The sequence below is a fragment of the Gopherus flavomarginatus genome, chromosome 4, assembly GCF_025201925.1.
Source record: "Gopherus flavomarginatus isolate rGopFla2 chromosome 4, rGopFla2.mat.asm, whole genome shotgun sequence".
In the NCBI taxonomy this organism is placed as follows: domain Eukaryota; kingdom Metazoa; phylum Chordata; order Testudines; family Testudinidae; genus Gopherus; species Gopherus flavomarginatus.
In genome coordinates, this window is record NC_066620.1 from 105,201,265 (window position 1) to 105,224,130 (window position 22,866).

Sequence of the window (22,866 nt, forward strand, 5' to 3'; positions counted from 1 at the left end):
ACTGCACTATGGGACCCGTGGACATAAATTACACTGAGCAGTGACCTCAACATGAAATGCCTCCTCCTCACTGCCCCCTGCAAAAGATAAAAACCACTACATAAAAGCTGAAATGAGAACTAGACAGGTAGAAAAAAGGGGAAGAGAGTAATGTGGTCCAGTAATTCACAATTTTCAGTGTACAACCATAAATCTAGATTCTTAATGGTGTGACATGAGGGACATACTCTAGGGAGCTATCATAGGATTTGAAAGAACTTGTGAGGGGGGGAGCTAGATGTGAAGAAAAAAAAAGTTTTAGTAGCCAAATAACTTGGAGATGTCTAGTATGATAGTCTTTTCTAAACATTTTGAATTCTGCCTATGAAATAGAATGGCGTGGTACTACTTAAAATTAGTATGCATAACTCAAATCATCGTCCACTGAAGGAGTTCATGTTTCTGCAAAGTTCAGTGACACAGAATCTAATAGCCCAAATTCATCCTTAGTGTGACCCTGGTGAAGTCATGAGTATAAGCCCACAGAAGAAGCTGGTCCTAGGTACAGCCTTGAAACTGGGCATCTGTAAACATTTTGGAATGCTAGAGAAATTTCCACACGAGGTTAAGCAACTTTTCTTGATTCCTCGTGCCCTATTAAAAAGAATAGTCTTTTCTTTGATCCAATCCTTTCAGAGATGTTATTGCCTTCTTTTTGACTATTTTTCAATTGAAAAATAGGAGGACAGACACGAGGTACTGGGAGAACAAATCCAATACAATATGAATAATTTTAGTGTAAAATTTTATTTCAGTTAAAATAGATAAACTGTAATGGTATGATTATCATTTATCATATGAAAACTACAAACTTTTCATGTTAAAAAGAAAGCAATGCTAGATGGATTTTGGAAGAATATCTGGAAAAGAGAAAAAACTGCATTTTCTGGGTAACAAAACATTGACTTAGAAAAATATTGAATAATTCTTTTAATCATTAAAAATAAATTCTCTTTCCTGAACAATGGGCAGAGTTAACCTTTCAGGTTGTTACTTTTTTTTCCCTGCACTTTTTGCTTGCTTTTTTTTCTGTGCATCTGGACTTTTCTTCTCTTGCTCTGCTCGAACGGCTGCTTCTTCAGCAGCTAGTGCTTCTTGTTTTTTGAGTTCAGCCTCTAGTAGCTTACTTCTGTATGCTTCCCGAGCACTGAGAATCCTGCCTCGTGCTTCATCTAAGGATACCTATCCAAAAACAAATACCCCCCACAAACAAATGAGCATTCATATATATAATAAGGTCATGTACCCTGCCATTTATGTTTCTTGCTCCTGTTCTGACCTTGACTATATCGAGGACTTCTGATTTCTCCTTTACTTGTTAATGCATATGCATTGTCTATAGTCCTATCCTGCCCTGTGTCAGAGCTGCTTAGTGATTACAAACAGGTGATCTTTTACATCATGAAGAAGAGGAAGGAGTTTACAAAAAGCTTCCTTTTAAAAGCATTTCTAGTATGATAAGCAATTAGTGTGGATAGAGGATAGGGCACTGGACTGGTCAGGCCCCTGGTTCTAGTCTCAGTTCTGCCACTCACTACTTGTGTGAGCTTAGAAAAGTCACTTAGGGTGAAATTTTCCAAAAGTGACGTAGACCCATTTTCAGAAGTGACAGTGGGACCTAAGTATCATTGCAAGTCAAGCTCCTAAGAGCTTTTGTCACTTTTGAAAATGAGATTTAGGCACTTTTGACATTTTTTTGCCAAGTCCCATTTTCAAAAGGGACTAAGCCGTCAAAGTCCCTTTGACTTTCAATGAAACTTAGGCCCAAACTCACTTTTGAAAATTTTTCCTTTAACCTCTCCATGCTTCAGATTCCCCATCTGTAAAAGCAGCAGTAATGATATTTAGCTATCCTTGTAAAGTGCTCTGAAAAGATCTATGGATGAAAACACTTTAAGTGCTGATTAGTGTGGCCATGATGTTCTGAAGTGACTAAAGACTTTGAGTGCTGAACAACAACCCTCTAAAAATCAAGCCCCTTTAAGATGTTCTTAGTTGGGCACCTAAAATAAGGTACCTAAAAAAACTAGTAAATTCTGAAAATCATTGTGTGTGCTTTATTGAGGACCCAGTCCTGCAAGCTCCCTTCACCTGTTGCCAGTGTGTAATTGGTCAGTTTATCTTATATGCCTGTTTATGTACTGTGCATTATTCAGTATGGCATATTGGAGCTTTTATGAAGGAGAAAGTTAAAATGACTTCAATAAATCACTCCATCTTATTGGAAGGATACTTTCACTGGCTCCTATCCAGCTCTAAAAGAGCAGGACTGGGGTCATTTGATTCATGGTGATTAATGCATCACTGTGGCTTGCTTGTCAAAAATCATATTGCCCTTATTGACTCTTAAAGCTTAAGTCAATTTTGTTAAGGTATCTTTACCCACTTCATCTATTAAATAGATCCCAACCTTGGCACGCTGCACTAATGTTGTACCATCTCCTGAGTGTATTGTTTGTAGCTGTGTTTCATCAAGACTTAAGAACTCTACTACTTTGCTAGCTGGCCTTATGCAGATTTCAGGAAGACTGCAACATACCGATATTGTATTCTTCGCAGCAGCGGCTCCAGGCACCAGCGCTCCAAGTGCACGCCTGGGGTAGCAAGCTGCGAGGGGCGGCCTGCTGGTCGCTGTGAGGGTGGCAGTCAGGCTGTCTTTGGTGGCTTGCCTGTGGGAACACTGAAGCCGTGGGACCGGCAGACCTCCCGCAGGCATGCCGCCAAATCTGCGAGTCTGGGGACCTCCCGCAGGCACACCGCCAAAGGAAGCCTGGCTGCTGTGCTTGGGGTGGCAAAAAAGCTTTGAGACGCCCCTGATTCTTCAGTATCTCACTTGAAAACATCAGTAGTGATTATTTTTTTGTCAATCTAGTTTTATATTGTCTACAAAGTTTTCTTTCCTTACTGAAAAAAGCTACATGGCTCTGCCTCAAAAACAGGCGAAACTGGAAATGCCAGATATAGTATGTACACACAGGTATGTACCAAACACTCCGCTTACTCTCACTTTGAACCATCATACTACGTTGTTATTTACAAAGTAGTGCCCCTTGAATGTAGTACCTCAAGAACTGTATTCTAGAGTATCATCTCTACAATGTTGTGTAACACTAATATTTTTCTGGGAACCGTGTGTTTTAACCACGGTACAAGTGAAATTTCAGGCTCATTTACTCTAATGAAGTGTACTTATTATAGAAGTCCAAATAGGTTTGTGTGCATAGGTGGTTGAAATCACAGAAAACCTATCTATGGACTTACTTGTAGATGCTCATACATTTCAAGTATATTTTGCTTCAATAATGTGCGAGCATTTTGGTCTTTTTCTCTTTGTTCCAGAACCAGCTGTCGAAACTCCCTAAAATGATTGATTTCTTCTGCTTTACGCATCTCCTGCTGTTGAATAATAGACTCATTTCTTAGCACAGGCTCAGGCATTGTTTTTCTGTAGGAAATACAAACATTGTTTGTCTCACTTCAAAGGCAGATTAGAACAGTTTTTACATGACTGTCACCAGTATACAAAATATCTAATTGTACAATTCAATGTTACTATCATGATTCTAGGTATGGTTAAGGAGCCAATTTTATTCTCACCTACTGTTTACTGATAATCATAACTGGAAAAATGATTCTTTTGGCCAACATTTCTCATGCCTGATCCTTTGTTTTAAAATTTTGGTAAAATTGTGCTCATCCCTATTTTAGTTATCTGGATGGGAATTCTGGTGTTTCTCAAAAAACAGGGACATTTTCAGATTTTTCATATTGCAATAACTCAAAATGATTTTTAAATTGCATGTGTTCAGTGAGTACCTGTGAGTGTTTTGATAATGTTGATAAAATTGATTGAGAAATAAAGAAGTTATAAACTATTGAAGACATAACATAAAATCCTAGAAAGAGTCATGCATGTGACAAGATATTGGGTCAAATTTTCTGCTGTCTCAGGCCACGTCTACACTACAGCATAAAATCGAAATTATTAAAACTGGTTTTATAAAACTGGTTTTATAAAATCGATTTACGCGTCCACACTAGGGCACATTAATTCGGTGGTGTGCGTCCATGGTCCTAGGCTACCATCGATTTCCGGAGCGGTGCACTCTGGGTAGCTCAGTAAAAGAATGGGACCAATAACTTCGATTTCTGTCCACACTAACCCTAAATCGATATAGTAATATCGATTTTAGGGTTACTCCTCTTGTTGGGGAGGAGTACAGAAATCGATTTTAAGAGCCCTTAAAATCGATTTAAAGTGCCTTGTAGTGTGGATGGGTACAGCGTTAAATCGATTTAACGCTGTTTAAATCGATTTAACGCTGTAGTGTGGACCAGGCCTTAATTTCATTCTCTTCAGTATTGTACTAGTTTCCTTCCCAATTAAAGCCCTGATGCAGGAAATTGTCCTTATGCTGGACAGCACTTAAACATGTGCTTAACTTTAAGCATGTGTGTGACGTTGCACTCCATATGATTTTATGAAAATATGCTAATGAGTGTGAATATAATGTAACTGGAATATGCTTCATGCAAAAGGTCTCTTGTAAGGTATCAAAGCTTATAATCTACTGAGTGTGGTCATCCTATTTGTACGAATGTATCATTCTTGTATCTGAAACTAGGAATATAAAATATAACTCCGAGGTCCTATTGTTGTTAGGCAAAGAGTGGGCCATTAATGGTGGTTTAGAATTTTGATGGCTCCCATCAACTAGGACAATTAACTGTAGATGGCTCTGTTTACTTGCAAGCCTTCCTATGAGTCAGGCCAGGAAGAATGAAGGCTTGGGGTATCACAGGACATGTCACCATGTCACCTGGCACTGGAATCCATCTTAAACATGGTGCTCTTCCATTAAGAAGGAGGGGTGGGGACCCAGAGAAAGAAAAGATTCTTGCCTTGTGTCAAAGGTATAAAAGGTAGTAGAAGAGAACAAAGGAGGTTCCAGCCATGAGAAGTCTCCTAGTTACCATCTGAGCTGAAGCTAACAAGGATTGTACCAGGGGAAAGGATTGGGCTCAGACTAGGAAGGAGTCTAGTCTGTGAAAGAAGCTTATTGGAACACCTCTGAGGGTGAGATTTCATCTGTAATCAGTTTCTTAACTGTATTAGGCTTAGACTTGCGTGTTTTGCTTTATTTTACGTGGTGACTTGCTTTGTTCTGTCTGTTATTACTTGAAACCACTTAAATCCTACCTTTTATGCTTAATAAAATCACTTTTTGCTTATTAATTAACCCAGAGTAAGTAATTAATACCTAGGGGAGTAAACAGCTGTGTACCTCTCTCTCTCGATCAGTGTTATAGAGGGTGGACAATTTATGAGTTTACCCTGTATACACTTTAACAGAGTAAAACGGATTTATTTGGGGGTTGAATCTCACTGGGAACTGGGTATCTTGGTGCTAGAGACAGGAGTGCTTCTTAAGGTGTTTTCAGTTAAGTCTGCAGCTTTTGGGGGACATGGTTTGGACTTGGGTCTGTGTTTGCAGCAGACTAGTGTGTCTGGCTTAACAAGACAGGGTACTGAAGTCCCAAGCGGGCAGGGAAAACGGGCTCAGAGATAGTCTCAGCACATCAGGTGACAGTCCCAAGGGGGTCTCTGTGACCCAACCCATCACAATATGCTTAAGTTCCATTGAAGTCAGTGATGTGCTTAAGTGCTTGTCTGAATAGGAATGGACTTAAAACATATCTCCAGTGAACTGGGGCCTAAGTGTGTCTATATCTAGAAAGCTGCACATTAATACACACAGTATTTATTCCAGTGATTAGACATATTTATTTAAATGCATCATTACACATACATGTGCATTAAATATAGTACTGGAAGCTTGCATGACACTCTGACATACTGGAAGTGCACTAAGTATGATTATTTTAATGTATGATCACTGAAACAAACACACGTTAAAATAAATTTGCATGTGCATCGTCTCGATTCCACATATTTAATTCTCATGTCATACATTGTGTTACTGTTCAATTCCTTTTTTATTTAGTTTTATACAAAGAAAATGAATTGCACTTAGTTATAGTAAGGCATAGATTTTAAACACATAAAAGTCAGGTATCGAGCCAAATTCTGATATCACTTATACCTCTATAAATGTGAAAAAACTATTGAGATCAGCTGAATTACTTCAGTTTCATAGCATGAAACTGAGCTCAGAATACAATTATGGTTTCTACAACGACCGTGACAGGCAAATGACCATCATGGGTTGGGCTAATAAAAGCTGAGGAATAAAGGCTAATGCCATATACAGTAAGTCAAAGTACTGTAGTCTATACTGTATGCACCCAGAGATGAATTACACTTGTAGAAACAATATAATGCATGCTGTAACTCTTCTATTTGTAAATTCTTACTGTAAATACTGTTTTAACATATTTTTAGCATTTAATTACATTTGCCACAATTTACCTAACGTAGGGGGTTAGGTCTAGAGGTTCCCATTCCTTTTGCTGAGCTTGTGTGCTTGCGTCAGTGGCTGCTGGTGATGCTGTTATTTCAAGCACAGGGGAAACTGCATCTGCAGTAAAATAGATTAAACTGGTTACTTTGGTCATGAAAATCTTCCTCTCCTTAATAAAGTTCTACCCTCTTCTGGCTCAGGAGCACACATTATTACAGGCTGAGCAGGAGAACAACTAATATTTAGCTACTTCTGTTTCTTGTGTTATCCTTACAGAATCCCAGAAGATGGAAAGCACTGTACATCTGCCAAGGTACATTTTTAAACCTTCACAATATCTATTTTATGTATAAGCTTAGTTAAACCCATATTGCTCACAAACAACTATGGCCAATTTCAGCCCTTTCCAAGTTATTCATTTCCCCAAAGGATCTGAGAGCAAAGTATCATCCCCAAAGGCAAAAGAGTGAGATACTTATGAGTATGTGAAATCAAGAGCTTATTACAGAAACAAATTTTCAACCTTTACTATATCTGGTGTTGGGAGAATGATATGATACTGTAAGTGCTGATGGACCTAAAGCAAAACCCCAGGTCCAAAATCCTCTGAGCTTTGGGGGGAAAAAGGAGAGTTGAATCCAAAATCAGATTTCAGTTTTTGACCCCATCTTCATAATAGACCAGATTAAAATCTTAGACTCACATGCCCCCAGATTGTGGTTTGTTTGAAATTTTGATCCAAATGTTACAGCTCTGTTTCATTTCTAAATTATGTAGCATTTGAAATTTTGTATGAAATTAGTAGTTCTACCTCTTGGGCCAACACAGCCTAGAGACCCACTTCCAACGTGTCCATCTGGAGGATAAACGGTTTTGAAAAATTAAGGTTGAAGAGAACTGGCATCTGGGTTAGCAAGTTCTTCAAAGTTCTAAAGGTCTGTCACATTCCTCTGTCTCTTGCACCTTTCTGGGGTGGGTGCTTTTTACCAGATCAGTAAGGGCGTCAGCTATTTTGGTGAAGCTGCACAGCCTATAATAGCCAGCGAGGCCTTGGAAATGTTGCACTTGCTTCTAGGTTGATGGGGTCAGGCAATAGGTCAATGCTTGGACCTTATTTATCAGGGACCGTAGCCAGTCCTGTCCCATAGTGTACCCAAGGTAAGTTAATGCTCTCTGTCCCAGGCAGGATTTGCAGTAAGCCCCTGATTCTTGAGGGCCTGCATAATCACAGTGACGTGCTGTAGGTGGTCTTCCTAGCTGCAGCTATAGATGGCTATGTCATCAATATAGGCAGCTGCATACTGGTAGTGGGGATGCAGCACCTGGACTATAAGTCACTGGAAGATGGTTGCTGCTCCACGCAGGCCAAAGGGCATGGCCACGAACTGACAGAGGCCGAAGGGAGTAGGGAAGGCTGTCTTTTCTCAGGATGCCTTTGCCAGTATCCCTTGGTCAAATCAAGCATGGACGTACTTGGGGTTCCCAGTCTCTCTAGTAGCTCATCCACCTGAGGCATCGGATACGTGTTGAATCTTGATATAGCACGGATTTTTCTAAAGTCTATGCAGAATTTTGTTGAGCCATTGGGTTTTGGCACTAGCACAATAGGACTCCTCCACTCACTGTAGGATTCCTCAATGATCCCCAGGTTCAGCATAGCCTGGAGTGCTTCCCACATCTTCAGCAGGGGCTGATAATTCTTTGTCTGGACATCATTGCAATGTGATGTTGCGTTAAGGAAGTCCTTCCTGAGAGGGCCAAGAACACCATGGGGAACGCCTGAGTCAGTTGTAGTATTTGGGCTTACTGACTCGAGTTGAGCTCTGACCCCACTGGCACAGGTATTTGTTTCGGGGATGTCATGGCTTGAGGCCCCACTTCTGGTTCTGGGGTATATGGGGCTATCAGAAGGCTCTCCTGATCCTTCTAGGACATCAGGAGGTTGATGTGATACATTTGTGTGTTCTTCCATCTCACAGGCTGATGGATGTTCTAGTCCATTGGCCCTACCTTTCTTACTACTTCAGATGGCCAGTAGTCACTGGTCAACAGTTTTGATTCAGATGTCAGGAGTAACATCACCATCCTGTCTCCTGGTCTGAATGTTCACAATAGTGCCCCCTTGTTGTGTGTATATTTCTGGAACTGTTGGGCCTTCAACAGGTTTTCCTTGGCAAATCCCACTAATGTTTTCAGGTGTACTCATAGTTGGAGCACATAATGCACTGAGCCCATGACCAGAGACTCCTGTTCTTCCCATGATCCCCAAAGAAGGGCCAAAATTCCTCTGGTTGCCTCCCAAACAGGAGCTCAAAGGGCAAGAACTCCATGGAGACTTGGGGGATCTCCTGTACAGCAAATAGCAATGATAGTAGCAGTTTGTCCCAGTGCCAAGGGTCTGCGTCAATTAATTTGTTCAACATGGCTTTCAGTGGCCCCCTGAATGGCTCCACTAGCCCATCCATTGGCGGATGGTAGACAGAAATCTTGAGGGCTTTGATTGTCAGCAGTTTGCACAATTCCTGCATCAGTTCAGATGAGAAGTTGGATCCCTTGTCTGTCAATGTTTGCCTTCATATTCTGACCCTCATAAAGATCTTCATGAGTTCATTCGCTATGGTGGGTGCTTTAGTTGTGTGTAGCGGGTTGGCTTCACGGTACTGCATGGCACAGTCTACTATCGCTAATATATAATGGTACCTTGGTGCGTTCTTCCGAAAGGTGCCCACTAAATCCACTCCTATCCATTTGAAGGGTACACCCATCACGGGGAGCAGATTAGGGAGGGTTTGGGCATCCCTTTTGGCCCTGCCATTTGGCATTTGGAGCACAAGGCACAGAAGTTGTACACCTCTTTGTGGATGCCTGGTCAGGAGATTCTAAGGGCCACCCTCTCCAGTGTCTTTGCTCTCCCTTAGGGAAAGCAAATGCTGCATCCTTCAGCAGAACTTCTTGGGTACCAGCAGCTGTCACCATTTGTCGGGGTTTGGGGGTTCTGCATCATCAGTAAAGCTGCTTATTCCAGAGTTCAAGGTGGGGCCCACTGGGTTTTGCGATCCTCCCCATCAGAGATGGCCACCTGCTCCCAGGTGTGGCTCAGTGTCTGGTCCTCCTATTGTTCACAAAGTCCTCATTTTCTGGTAGCCAATCATGGCTTATTTCCTCAGGTGTCCCCAGAGCTAGTGGGCTGCTGAGTTGGTGTCCCTGGATGTCCGGAGGAGCCCTTCTCCAGGTTCTTCTGCCATGTCTTGACCCATAAGCCTGCTCGTTTTCAGCTTTGGGTTGCTTTCTGTGGGGGATTCCTGTTACAGTGCTTGAGGAGCTCCCCAATCCACTTCCAGTCCTGCGCTAAGATGACCAAGTAGGTCAGGGTGGCTGTTGGCTGACTGTGCAAGTCTCCATGTGGCCACCTACCCTCAGCTGCACGTTCGTCACAGGGTAGAGTCACACGTCCCCATGGATGCACTCAGGGTGGATCAGGGCATCTGACATATTGGAGGACTCTATTGTGGTTGCCCATACAATAGTTACACCCAGAGACTACCAAGCCCATCACTTCAGCTCCTTTGACCCATACCTGCAGCAGCATCTTGGCTGGGCCCCACCTAATCTCTAGTGCCTGCCATCCATGCCAGGCCATAGCTGCAATCCATGAGCGAACACTCCCGCCTGAAATGCCCTTCCTGTGCACACTTGAAGCAGTTCCCCTTCAGGGTCAGAGGTGGCTGGCTCCCTTCTGGGACTCTAGGGTCTCCAAGTGGGACATACCCCTTTCCTTGGCAATACTGGTCCCCTCTCTGCTCTACCGTGGTCATGTCCTCTGGGTGGGAGCAATCCAAAGGGGGAGGGGGCGGCTGGCTCAGCCATCCTCAGCCTCTTCTACTAGCATGGCCCTCGCTAGGGTTCGGAGTACTGATTCTGGGAGCCCCTGTCCTCGGTGTCGGTGAGACTGGACTATTAGCAGCCACATAGTTATCCATCGGGGTCATGGCTTCTACCAGGGTGATGTTAACCACACCACTGTATAAACCAGTGGTAGGCAACCTATGGCATGGATGCCGAAGGCGGCACAGGAGCTGATTTTCAGTGGCACTCACACTGCCTGGATCCTGGCCACTGGTCAGAGGGGATATGCATTTTAATTTAATTTTAAATGAAGCTTCTTAAACATTTTAAAAACCTTATTTACTTTACATACAACAATAGTTTAGTTATATATTATAGACTTAGAGAAAGAGACCTTCTAAAAATGTGAAAATGTATTACTGGCACGCAAAACCTTAAATTAGAGTGAATAAATGAAGACTCGGCACACCACTTCTAAAAGGTTGCTGACCCCTGGTATAAACCCTACACTGTGGTATTTGCTGTAGTCCTTTTACTTTGACTACAAAATGCTGCAAAAGCTGTGGTAAATTTGAATACAAGTACTCGGGTAAATTTCAAGATGTAATGGTGTTCACTACAGTTTGTTTCTATGAAATTATCTGGTTCCTTTATTTAATTCAGCAACCAACAAGAGGCTTTTAAAGATATTATTGGAATTTTCTCCCCAGCAACAAGAAAGATAGTGCTTGAGCATTAAAAGATTTTACTCCGAGGCTGGAAGCATTTGTGTCAGTATTTGCAGATAAGTGTCTGTAGCTGTTTCAAGTTAATTTTTAAAAAGAGTTTTGAAATGCTTCATATGAAAAGCTATATGCATATTCATTGCTGTTAAGAAAATTGCTCTTACCTGCTACACAATCCTCCTAAATTGCATATATGGGTATAATGACAAACTCAATTAATAAATAGCAAGAAATAAAATTTAATTAAATTGAAGGCCCAAATCACTACTGAAATCTAATCGCTAAATGGACATATCTAAAGCAAATCACAAAGTCAGCATATCTAAACTCCCTATTTTCCATTCTGATTTCTTGACTCTAAGTTCCTGTTAAGGGGGGGAGGGAAATAGAATTCACAGAACTGCTCATATAGTACTTTGAATAAAACTCAAGAATTTAAACAGGATATTTCAAAATCTATACGTGTTCAATGCTTCATCTCTTTACAGCTCCAACTTTCCCTCAGGTTGACATCAGTTGTGTTTTTTATTACACAATTTGTGCATTACACTATGTCATTCTGTGACAATGGGATTAAATGAGTCAAGATTGTTTTGGTTTGATTAGAGTTTAATTTACTCAAAAAGCTTCACTGTTCTTGCTCTCCCGTGTACATCAGGCAGGGAGGACAACATTTTCATTTATTGCTGATGTCTTTTTTAGCCTTTGAATTTTTAATCTTAAATACATACAGGGTCAAATTGGCTTAATGTTGGATCCCTTGTGGCCCTTTCCTGAGTGCGAAGGAGAAGACACCTACACAAGAGTCTGGCCTGGGATATTGTTGGGTGGGGACCATCGCTTCTCTTCGGTCACACTGGGACTCTCCCCTCCCTGGATCACTAGTCTCTGTTTTAAAAAGGACTGAGGTCTGTCCTGGAGGCCTCAGCTACTACCCACTAGAGCAGCATGGGGAGGCCTCTTCCATCACTAGCCCAGAAGAGCCAAGACAGGATGGAAGAAAGGAGGGTCTCTTCCCCTCCTAGCCCACGGTCCTCTGCTGGGGTAGTGTTGGGGAGCGCCCTGGAGAGCACTGGGTTTCAAGTCAACAACCCATTAAGATGTTCCTGTCTGTCAGAGAGTTCGTGTCTCACTTCGTATGTCTCAGAGAGCTATTACGCAGGCTGTCTGCAGAGTCAGGCAAGTGATACTACATCAGTTACACTTGATTCCCATTTCAAGTTTTTCTTTGCAAGCATGAGGGCTAGAAACATAACTTTTACAAAAATTAAAGCTGAATTCCTGATGGCTTACCATGACTTCAGGAGCTGTGACCCTAGGCCCAGGTCTACAGTGCTTATGCCTTAATCTAGCCTTGTGTACAAGAACTATACCACCTTCTTTTCCTTATCCCACGCAAATGTCATGGTAGATGGACTTTACCAGGACAGCCACTCCCCCCAAATATCAGCTGGCTGTGGCCTCCTGTATCTTATTTGTGGTAGCTGGCCTATGGTACTGTGCATGCAGCATGTGAATAGTGAAGGAGCCTTCTACATGGGGGTCTAGCAAGGGTGCTAAAGGAAGAATTGTAAGTGCCTTTGAGGCTATTCATCAGACAACTATTCTCCAGAACAAAACAATTACAAAGATACTGCACACAAAAATGTTCATAGGCCCCTTTTTCCAGTTGCCACTCTTTAAGGGACTGATCCAAAGCCCATCAAAATCAATGGAAAGTCTCCCATTTACTTCAAGAGTCTTTGGATCAGAACCTAAATGCTCAATTTAGTTCAAATTCTGGCATTCAGTACATGGTTGGTGACCTTGTTAATCAAATGATCATCTTGCACTCATGTTCTGGGCACTCCAGACCCAAAACAGTTGAACTATATTATAAGTATGAAATATAGCTGTGGTTTTAAAAACAATAAATGTGTGTCAAGTAAGGTAGATAATCAGCTGGTTCAGGATAAATGAAACATGTGATCAACATTTCTGATTTACTGAATGAGTATGATACTATTTTACTCAGAAAGTTAATCTGCTGGAAATGCTGCCCAAAATTTTTTCAATACTGTGTATTCCTTAACACAGTGGTTTTCAAACGTTTTAGGCTGCATACCCCTTTCCAAATAATGTAGTCTGTACCCCCATCTAAAGTAGGGTCTAAAGTCTGCATACCACCATCTAAAGTAGGGTCATAATATACCTATGAAAACAACAAAAAAAGGTCTGTAAGGGATAAGTTCACCATTACAGGATTTTTCTCACATACCTCCTGACGAGAGCTCATATAACCCTAGGGGTACAAGTATCTCAGTTTGAAAATCACTGCTAAATTTAAAATTGCCTCTTTTGTACAAACCTAAACGGCCAGCAGTAAGATAGAAACATTTTGTATATATTGTAGGAGAAGTCTAGACATCAGGTGTCTAGCTCTCCAGATAAGGGGAACTCATGCTAAAAGCAGCTGGAGGATAACTATTAATTATGGGGACTCTGTTCTACAACCCAATATACAAGGAAATAAAAATTCCAGATTTAACTCAATTTAAAATGTAAGAAGTAGCTATTGCAGTGTACATATAAAACACAAGACATGGTGGGCTAGGTGATGATCTTTTGTGCTTTATGCTCTGAAATATACAGTTGAAAATTATTTTCCTATCTGGCAATGTATTAGTGTTAACAGTTTAATGAGTGGGTGTGGGCATATTCTTGATTCTTGCACATATTAGTCATACTTCTAAATTCCACCCACATTCGCAGAGACCAATGTTGTTACAATTAGATTGGTATTTGATACTGCATACTCTCTGGTGGGCTGATCTCAGTACTATTCTTAGCAGAAAGATACTGCAACAAAATAACCACCAGGACAATTTTACCTTTGTTGGAATTCCCACAGAGTCCAGTGATCGTTAGGGAATGAAAACTGAACTACCCCTAGAAATATGCCCTACCAGAAGGTTGGATGGCATTTGTAGAGTCTGTGGAGAAGCTTGTGCTGCTACAGTATGTGCTGTATGTGCTCTATGGTTAGCACTTCACTTTTCAGAACTGTCAGTCTGGCCTTTTTCATAAGCATCACATTAAAACAGAAAATGAACATCAAGAGATAGTAATGTCCTTGAATCAATCATAGTGATTATTTCAGCTTCTGAATTCATTTTTAATATTTCTACAGCTATGACCTCTAACATCAACATAGCTCAAAAGGGTGTGTGTTTTTGCAAGGAACATATATAAATAACTATTGTAATGTTTACTAGTTAGAACCCCAATGTGCACTGAACAATCTTGATGAGAGCTATGTCATCCATTTGCCATCAGCATTTAATGAGAAAAGTTGTTCTGATCAAAAAAGTAATGAACAATGGGATGTTTAATCTCTCAGCATCACACGTCTGTATTAAAAAACAGGCTAGGACATACATGGGCCATATGTTAGGATGCATCATGGGAAAGTCTGTACTACAGTGATTCACAGAATTTTCATTTCTGCAACCTCCTGCCCGCCATGTAATTACTCCTTCTGAATAACTTTACATTTGAATTCTTCTAGGTAGGACAACTTCTTTTGCAGCAAAGTTATACCCATACCTCCTTCCCCTGGGCCCAGTGCAACACTGACACTTTCAGGCTCAGCCATGGGCTCTGTGGAACCCTTCTGTGTGCACTTATTAATGAAGTGCATGCGTTCCTGAAAAGCCTAGAAAACAAAAACAGTTTTTCATTATATGTTCTTAAAACATCTGTTATTTAGTTTTAACATGCCATATTCATGAGGAATATGACACTGCGATTTATGTCAAGTACACCTTAAGTGAATGGGCAGGAGCCCCTAAATAAGTCTTCATGATTGTGGTTCAGTAAAATGAAGAGTATGCAATACAATTTTAATAACATGTTAAAACTCAAGTGACTGACTTTCTTATCACTACAGTCTTTCCATACTGAATATCTACAGTATATGCCACATATATGATATGAATGCTGTCTGCATCATCTATAAACAATGCATCAGTAGGCTGTTGTCTATGACTCTGCCTGAGGCAGGAAGCAAAAATTGAGATTTTTAGACAGATCTAGTGCTGGGTTACTGCAAATATGTTTGGAGAAACAAAGCCTGTTTTACACATTGCCTTTCCTCCTGTTATGGCATCATATAACATATTGTGTCAGCGTATGAACTGACATAAGAAATAGCAATAAAAATAAATATTTAAACAAATATCTTTCCCCTTTAGATTTGGTGCTGTTTAACTGTTAGCACTTACACAGTAAAAACAACCTTTTGTTAACCATAAAGAACAGAACACTTACAAAAACAAGAATTTAAAGTGCTACTCACTAACAAGCAAGCAATGAGAGGTTCTGTAGAAGTTTGGACTTTATTCTGAATACTATGATCTGTTTTTTGGAAAATTAAAAAAAATCTCTAAAAATTGTTTTTGCATTTCATTAGGTTTAGCAACAGTAAAAAGTAATAATAAACTAATAAATAAAAAATACTGTTTACTCTGGGCCAAATCCCAAAATCTTTCCTCGGGCAAGAACTACCTCTGACTTCAATGTTTTTCCTCAGTAAGCTTCTCAAAATCTATCTCTGTGAAATTTGGGCCGTGTTTCCACAATCAGATGCTCACAAGTGCAAAGATCCAGCTGTGTGGGTCTGATTGCAGGAGTAGGACCCAAGTAATGGATATGAAGCATTTCCTTACAGGTTTGTCCCCACTGAAGTCTGTTAATCCACTCCCATCAGTACTTCTCACTCTTTAAAATGTGCAACACTGTCCCTCTTCCTGGGGAGTGAATGCAGATCTCCCAATTGGCACTGTTCTGACACAAACCACCCTTGGGACTTTTTACACAGTGTACCTGTAATAGGATGAGCTCTGATTACCTTGATAGCTCTTCCTGGTTCTGCAGACTCCCATGCTTGTTTCATGGCTTTGATCTCATCTGCTCTCTCTGTGTCTTTCTTCAGTTCCAGCACCTCTGCCTCACTCTGTTCAATGACTAGATGCAAGATCCAGTAAGGTTTGTTTGGATCAGATTGCTGAAGGTGGAATGGAACAAAGCAAGTGAACTAAACTTATTGGTTAGTCTACATTCATTATGTCTTTTTTTCTGCTCTTTGATAACTTCCCACTTATTTGAGAGTCCTGCACACTTTCAATATTCACTGCTTAGAGCGATTGCCAAAGGAAGCCTCTCTTTTATTAATGCCACCCTCTGATGTTCATGGGTGTGCCCACACTCAGTAGGGAGTGGCTGCACACCAGATGGCTGGAATTAAATCATCATGAAAGTTCTCTTATTCCATTTCAAGCACATCAATGTTAAAAATAAATGTATCTCACTGACACTAACTTACCAATGAAATAATCATTTTGGAAAAGGATGGTAATTTTCTGCCTAAGAAGCCAATTGTGCCTGATCGGTTCAGGTGCAGAGCTCCTTTCGAATAGAAAGAGTCTCAGCCACGTCTGTAGCAAATGTCACCTTTTGCCTACACCCTACAAATTGCTCTCTGAACAGTCAGAATACATGCAGAGAGGAGGTGGGCGTGTCTTTTCCCATTCCCAGCAGACTGATGGTAGAAATCTAACACAATCAGAGGTTCTACTGATTTTCTGAGGACAACATCTCCAGTTGCAGAAGCCCTGACAGTGTGGCTTCATTGAAGCTGTACTGCCAAGGATCAGAGGACAATGCTAAAGATGCATCCCATAGTTAGCATGGATGTCCCCAATCTCTCCCATGTGAATCACAAGGAAGCTGTAGGTATATGAAGAGGCCTCCCAGAACAATTAGGGAGAAATTCTGCATGAAAACCTCATGAAGACATCCTCCACTTTAACTTCCTCCTATGGGATTCCCACAGAAGGATGATTAAAATTAAAATGATACTACCAAAGGATGAATGATCATTGGTTTCCCTCTTTGGGAATTAGTCTATCTGCAATCCATAAAGGCCAATTAGACCATTCAGTAAAGATGGCATGCTAAAAATGGTTGATCTTTGCATGTGCCCCTCACTCCATTTTAAATGACTTGGCTCCTCGTTCATCTGGAATTTACTGGACATGATTCTGCTCTTACTTACCTGTGTATATGGGCGGTAGCTCCAATGAAGTCAATACAGTTCCATGGGTGTAAGCTGGCTTTTGTCAGTTTGCACCAATCTTATTGTCATTTAAAATGTTTTTACTATACATATTTTTGAATTTTAAGAAATTATGAAAGTTTTTAGAAACAAAAGAAATTAGCACTTGGAGCAATTTAAAAACACGTTTTGAAAGATCTGAAGGTTTCCACAAACTGATCAACCTTTGACACTAATCACAGCCTCTGATTGTGTTAGATTTCTACCATCAGCTCTGCTGGGAATGGGAAATGACATGCCCGCCTCCTTTCTGCACGTATCCTGACTGTTCAGAGAGCCCTTTGTAGGATGGAAGTAAAAGGTGACATGTTGCTGCAGTGTGTGTGTTCACGAGGGGATTTTACAGGAGTGTTTCAGTTATCAGAACATTGTCCGTTTTGTGAGCAAAACATCAAATTTTCAAAATAAAAGGGATGCACTATAATGGTCAAATTCTTCTCTCAGCTCTGCATCATGGGTCCCTTAAAGTAGGAGTATACTGTAGATCTGAAAGGCTGACAGCAGCCTTGCACCAGATAGTTGACGTACTGGTGTTCTGCTCTTTTGCACGAGGAACAAATCCTGCCTACCTACCTATGGCCAAGGGAGGATCACATGAGCAGGCAGGATGTGGGCAGGGGATGAACACCGCTTGCATGCCACAGAACCCTCAGATTGTGCTACCTCTGAAGCGGGGAGTTGGTGGGCAGGGTAATGCCTGCAGATCTACCATTAAGTGGCTCCACCAGCCACTCCACTCTTGCTGCCTGATAGGAGGGTTGTAACAAACACTGAAGCTACTTCAGACCTGAGGCTGGATGTGGTGGAAAGACTCCTTTTTTCATCCTTGGGCCCCTGTAGAAATCCCGAGTACTGCATAGCTGCTTAGGCTGTGTACTAGGGCCAGGAATTCCCCTGAAGTGCAAGTCATGAAATCAACATATCTTTCATGTAAGTGAGGCTGGATCTCCAAAAGGGGCTGGGTGTAGTTTGTCTCCGAAATGATATTGTTGTGACCAAACAAATACATCAATCATATAACACAAGATGAACATATTGTACATATATAGTCCAACATTTCTACATATTTAGGAAGGAGACAAAGCATGGCATAGAGGAATATATGTATTCCTGGTTATTCTGGTTTAGCTGCCTGTAAGCACTTTTACATCCTGTATGAGGATACAGTTTATTTGTAAATATGGAACCACCAAGTGAGGGAAAGTTAATACAATATTGTGCCAAAGAACATCTAGGAAATGCTGGAGTTGCACATAGACTTTATTTACAGGCTTCCTGGATTTATTCTTACCTGAGATTCCGGTCTAGATGCAGACGCTGTTTTATCTTTACTGGACTTGTCTTTTTCTGCCTTCTCAGTCGCTTTATCTTTTGTTTTTCTAGTTGTTTTAGGAGAGCTTGCAGATTTTGGCCCTTCAAAATTGCTATAACCATCCTGGTTTACTGCTGCAGTGGGTTCATCATGTTTCTCACCATGTGCTATCCATATATCGTTGAGAGGATTACGTGAATTATATAACACCATTGCCAACAGCGAACAAATGTCCCCACATTATATCCAGGATGGAACAGAAAAGCCATTCAATGATACAAAAAGAAAAAGAGAAGCCAGTTAATGATTTTGTGATATTAAGCACTGAACTAGCACTGTTTGGCAGAAAAAAGAGAAAAATAGTCTTAGGGCAAGAAAAACTTTAATACTTGGCTTAGAAAGGGCCAGATTCTGATATCCTTATTTGTCTTAAATAGTACCTCACTGTGTACAGGGCAGTGCATTGTTTCACTGATCCAGGAGCAGCCCAGAAATTAAACTGTGACTCAGAAAACTACACTCTCCCTCTTGGTTCCCCACCATGTTCAAAGATGAATGTCACCTATGTCAGCCCAATACTTGGTGCAGCATATATCACCTGATACATCAGCTGTGCTTTGCTGGCCACAGTACTGGGTGAATGTGGGCAGAGTGGGGTAAAGCTACACCTCTTATTGTCCACAAGCATGGAGAGTGAAATGGGAAACACAGCGGAGAGGGAAAGCAAAATATTGCAATGGTTAAGAAACATTTTAAAGAATTTCATATACACTAAAGTCGGAAAATTCAAAGTCATGGCTCTGATGTCAATCCCAACATATTTTGTATTACTGTATGCACCATAATATTTATGTGTTGTATGTGGAAATGTGTCAGAGTAAAAGATGCTGAGAAAATCAGAACTGAAATTCCCAAGGTATCTTCCCTTAGCTATGTGTGCATTAACAGATGTTTTTACATTAAACATTCTTGTTTTTAAAAAGGAAAAATATAGAAACCTGAAATAGCACACACAGTTTATGTGTTGAACTGAACAATGGGCTAGATCTCCAAGTGTCTCAGAGACCTAAAAAGCTTTGAATTGGAAATCTGAATCTTATCAGCACTTCATATGCCTTGAAATATATAGAAAGATTATGTTGAACATTTAGCTTTGGTTAAAATGGCAGATTTGGGAAATGGGGATTGGTGGAGTGTAAAGAAAATGTAATTATTTTATAGCCTGTCAATCAATATTCCTTGAAATATTTTTTGTTACAAATCCCCCTTTCTTAGGGATTGTCTACATAGTAGAGTATGCACACTACATGGGTGTGATTCCTAAAGTGCGCTAACATGTTGCTCATCAATTGGTAAGTGTAGACCCTGTGGGAGCTCACTAAAGGTTCCCCAGTGTGCTTTACATAGTACTGTTTCAACAAAGCTATATTAAGGTGCACTAGGGAACCCTCAGTGTGCACCAGCAGGGTCTACGCAGACCAAGTAATGCTCAACACTTCAGTGCACTTTGGAAATCACACCCTTCAGAGTGTGTGCATTATCCCTCATTTAAACAAGCCCTTAATGACAAATGCAGTGCCATAACTATGCTCCCACACCCCTTCAACTGAGTGCAAGCCATCCTGCCATGGGGTCAGATCCAAAGCCCACTGAAGCCGGTGGAAAGATTGTTGCAGTCTCCTTCTGTGTGATATGTGGGACTATAAAATGATAAGTAAACAACAGAGAAATGCATACACTCTGAAATATTATTTTTATTATGTAGAAAAATGTCTTCTCATACTAGATTTAAATAATATATGATGGCACTGCAGTGCTAAGCTTAAATTGACTCAAGATCGCTGAAGCATATATTAACAAATGAAAGCAAAAATTAAAGCAGTTACTGTAAATATTGCAAATAAAAACTCTAGAAGTAATGCTAGTATGAAATAAATATTGATGATATAACTTGAAGTTACAATATCGTTACATTAATGACTTTCTATTTAATTTCCTATTACCATAGCATATTACCACAATAAATCAAGCTGGGGCATGTGCACTGTTCTGTGAATTATTAACATTTAAAGATAAAATATTTATATATAAAAAGTTTATATTTATCTGAATACATTAGAGACAGGCAGTGCCATTAGGTAAATGATGCTTGATACAGTCATCTGCATTCTGGGATGCTGCAAGTTTTTGCTGACTTCTTTAAAGACCTTGAAGGGTTCTGAATTTTAGTGTGTTGACATCAGTGATGGGCAGCCGAGAGATCGCTACTGGGGATGCTTTGTAGAACCTAATATATGAATTTCCCATATTTTTAAATAAGCACCTCCACCTAACTAAAAACTAAAGCTGAAAAGTCTGAGCCAGATTCTTGGACCAGCTACAGTCCCTTTGCATTGTTCCAGGGGTGGAAAGAGGCTGTAAATCTGGTCTTTCTAACACCCTGTAAGAAGGAATCCCTGGGTGGCACAGGGCTGGCACAAGCAATTCTACGTCAACTCCTGCCCCCCAAACTTTTGGTGTAAAGGTTAAACAGGACATGGCTGGGTTCTGTTATGTTGTGCTCCAGAGTGATCCAATGGCTGCAAGAATGGCTCAGAACCTGGCTAGCTTCAGAACTGGGGAGTTACAGAGGTAGTGTAAAACCAGTTTTAGTTCTCCTGCTCTTGCACTGGGTACAGCAACTGGTCCCTTAAGACCCTGAGTCAGTCAGGGCTTAAATACCTGCCTAACTTTAAGCAAGTGCCCAGTCCCACTGACTTCAGTGGGTCTACTTACATGGTTAAAATTAGACAAGTGCTTAAGTACTCTGCTGAAGTGGAACCTAATAGGATGGGAAAAAAGAGGGAGAGACAATGGAGGAAAGCATCAAGGACACAAGTGGGCTCCAGCTCACTGATCCTGTGGCAATCATAGGATACTAAATTACAGAACATGGTCATTTTATAACCCTGAAGCTTGGATGCAATATATACTGATAACTGACAGTCACTAACTAAAAGAGAATAGAGGAATCTGGTAACAACTACTATATTTACATTGCATAAAAATTTCCATTTCATAGATGCCAAGGCTAGAAGGGTCCATTACATCATCCAGTCTGACCCCTGTTTCACAGGATTTCACCAAGTGATTCCTCCAACAAGCCCATAACCTCTCATTAAGGTTGAGCATCTCTTTTGGAAAGACATCTAATCTTGATTGAAAGATTTCAAGTGATGGAGACTTCCCCACAACCGAAGACAGAATATAAAGGTTTTTTGTGACCTTGTCTTTGAACAGCTTTCATATGCCCATTATCTGCAGCAGGCCAGTTAAATATAGCAGATGTAACCCCTCTGGGCTATGGCAGTGCCTTTTCTTTGTCCCATGAAATCATATTCAAATTTGGCTGAGAATGAATGTATTAAAAATTGCCATTTCCTTTCTCCCACTTGTACTCCTCAGGAAATTTCTGGAAGCTTGTCAAAAATCAATGAACATTCCAAGGCTGAGCTCATGCTACCACCATAGCAGTACCATTGCACTGGGGCACCAGAGAACTGCCACAGAGAAGCTGCCAGAGAGGAGTGGGAAGAGAACTGGGCTTGGTTCTCTACTCACTGTAAACCTCTAAACCCAGTGCATGGCCCCAATGGCCCATTTATCCCAAAGAGCACCATGCCAGGCAGGAAATTTCCCCATCTCCCAGGCAGGGAGAGATATATGGATCAGGCTCCCCACATTCCGCTCCCCCAGACTCACCTCATGGCCCCCGTGGACAACAAACAAGTCAGGAGGATCCTCAACTCCAGGGGCAGAGGGGAAGGGGAGGGGGAGGGAGAGAGAGAGAGGCGCTAGGCAGGACTTCCCCCTAACCAGACTTCAGCCCAGCACCTGGACCCAGCGACCCATTTCCCTCCCACTCTGGGAAAACTGCTTTCTCCTACTGTCAGTTTATGTTAGTTTGGCAGCTCAAATAGTAGCAGATTATGCTGCAGTGTTGAAGGTTCAGGAGTTAGACCCTGATGATGATTCATGATAAGGGGTGGAGGCTGCTACAGTTGCATATACAATTTTTTTTTACCTTTAACTTAAACACACACACACACACACACACGAAAATCTGTGGCCCTAAGAGCAACCCAATGCCAGCTGACATACTGTTATCATGATATATACCCCAAAGATGGCAAGTAATACATCACTGGGAAACTAATAACCCACCGATCATTAATATTCTTGTGTGATGTATGTACAGTAAATCCAGAAAGGACTTTATCAATATGTGCTGGAAGTATGCTCTTAAAATGTATTTGGCAAGCAGTGCCTAAGCCACACCTGTTCCAGACAAAGGAATGTGGTTCCACTTGTTTGACTAGGTGTGACAAA

General features: G+C 41.0%; 2 protein-coding genes across 4 annotated transcripts in view; one reads left to right on the forward strand and one right to left on the reverse strand.

Moving 5' to 3' along the window:
• Positions 1–22,866, forward strand: part of SHPRH (SNF2 histone linker PHD RING helicase) — a 1,098,091-nt gene that overhangs the window by 252,326 nt on the left and 822,899 nt on the right. The window lies entirely within an intron of this gene.
• Positions 832–22,866, reverse strand: part of ADGB (androglobin) — a 217,489-nt gene continuing 195,454 nt past the window's right edge. For 2 of the 3 annotated variants that reach the window (XM_050949423.1, XM_050949422.1), the window contains 6 exons: positions 18,478–18,665; positions 15,921–16,076; positions 14,618–14,726; positions 6,470–6,578; positions 3,301–3,484; positions 832–1,221 (listed from right to left, as the gene is read on the reverse strand). In XM_050949423.1, coding sequence (XP_050805380.1) covers positions 1,030–1,221; positions 3,301–3,484; positions 6,470–6,578; positions 14,618–14,726; positions 15,921–16,076; positions 18,478–18,665 — 938 coding nt within the window. In that variant the 3' untranslated portion in view covers positions 832–1,029. Of the gene's footprint in view, positions 1,222–3,300; positions 3,485–6,469; positions 6,579–14,617; positions 14,727–15,920; positions 16,077–18,477; positions 18,666–22,866 lie in introns of those variants that run through there. The other variant, XM_050949424.1, reaches the window with a different exon arrangement.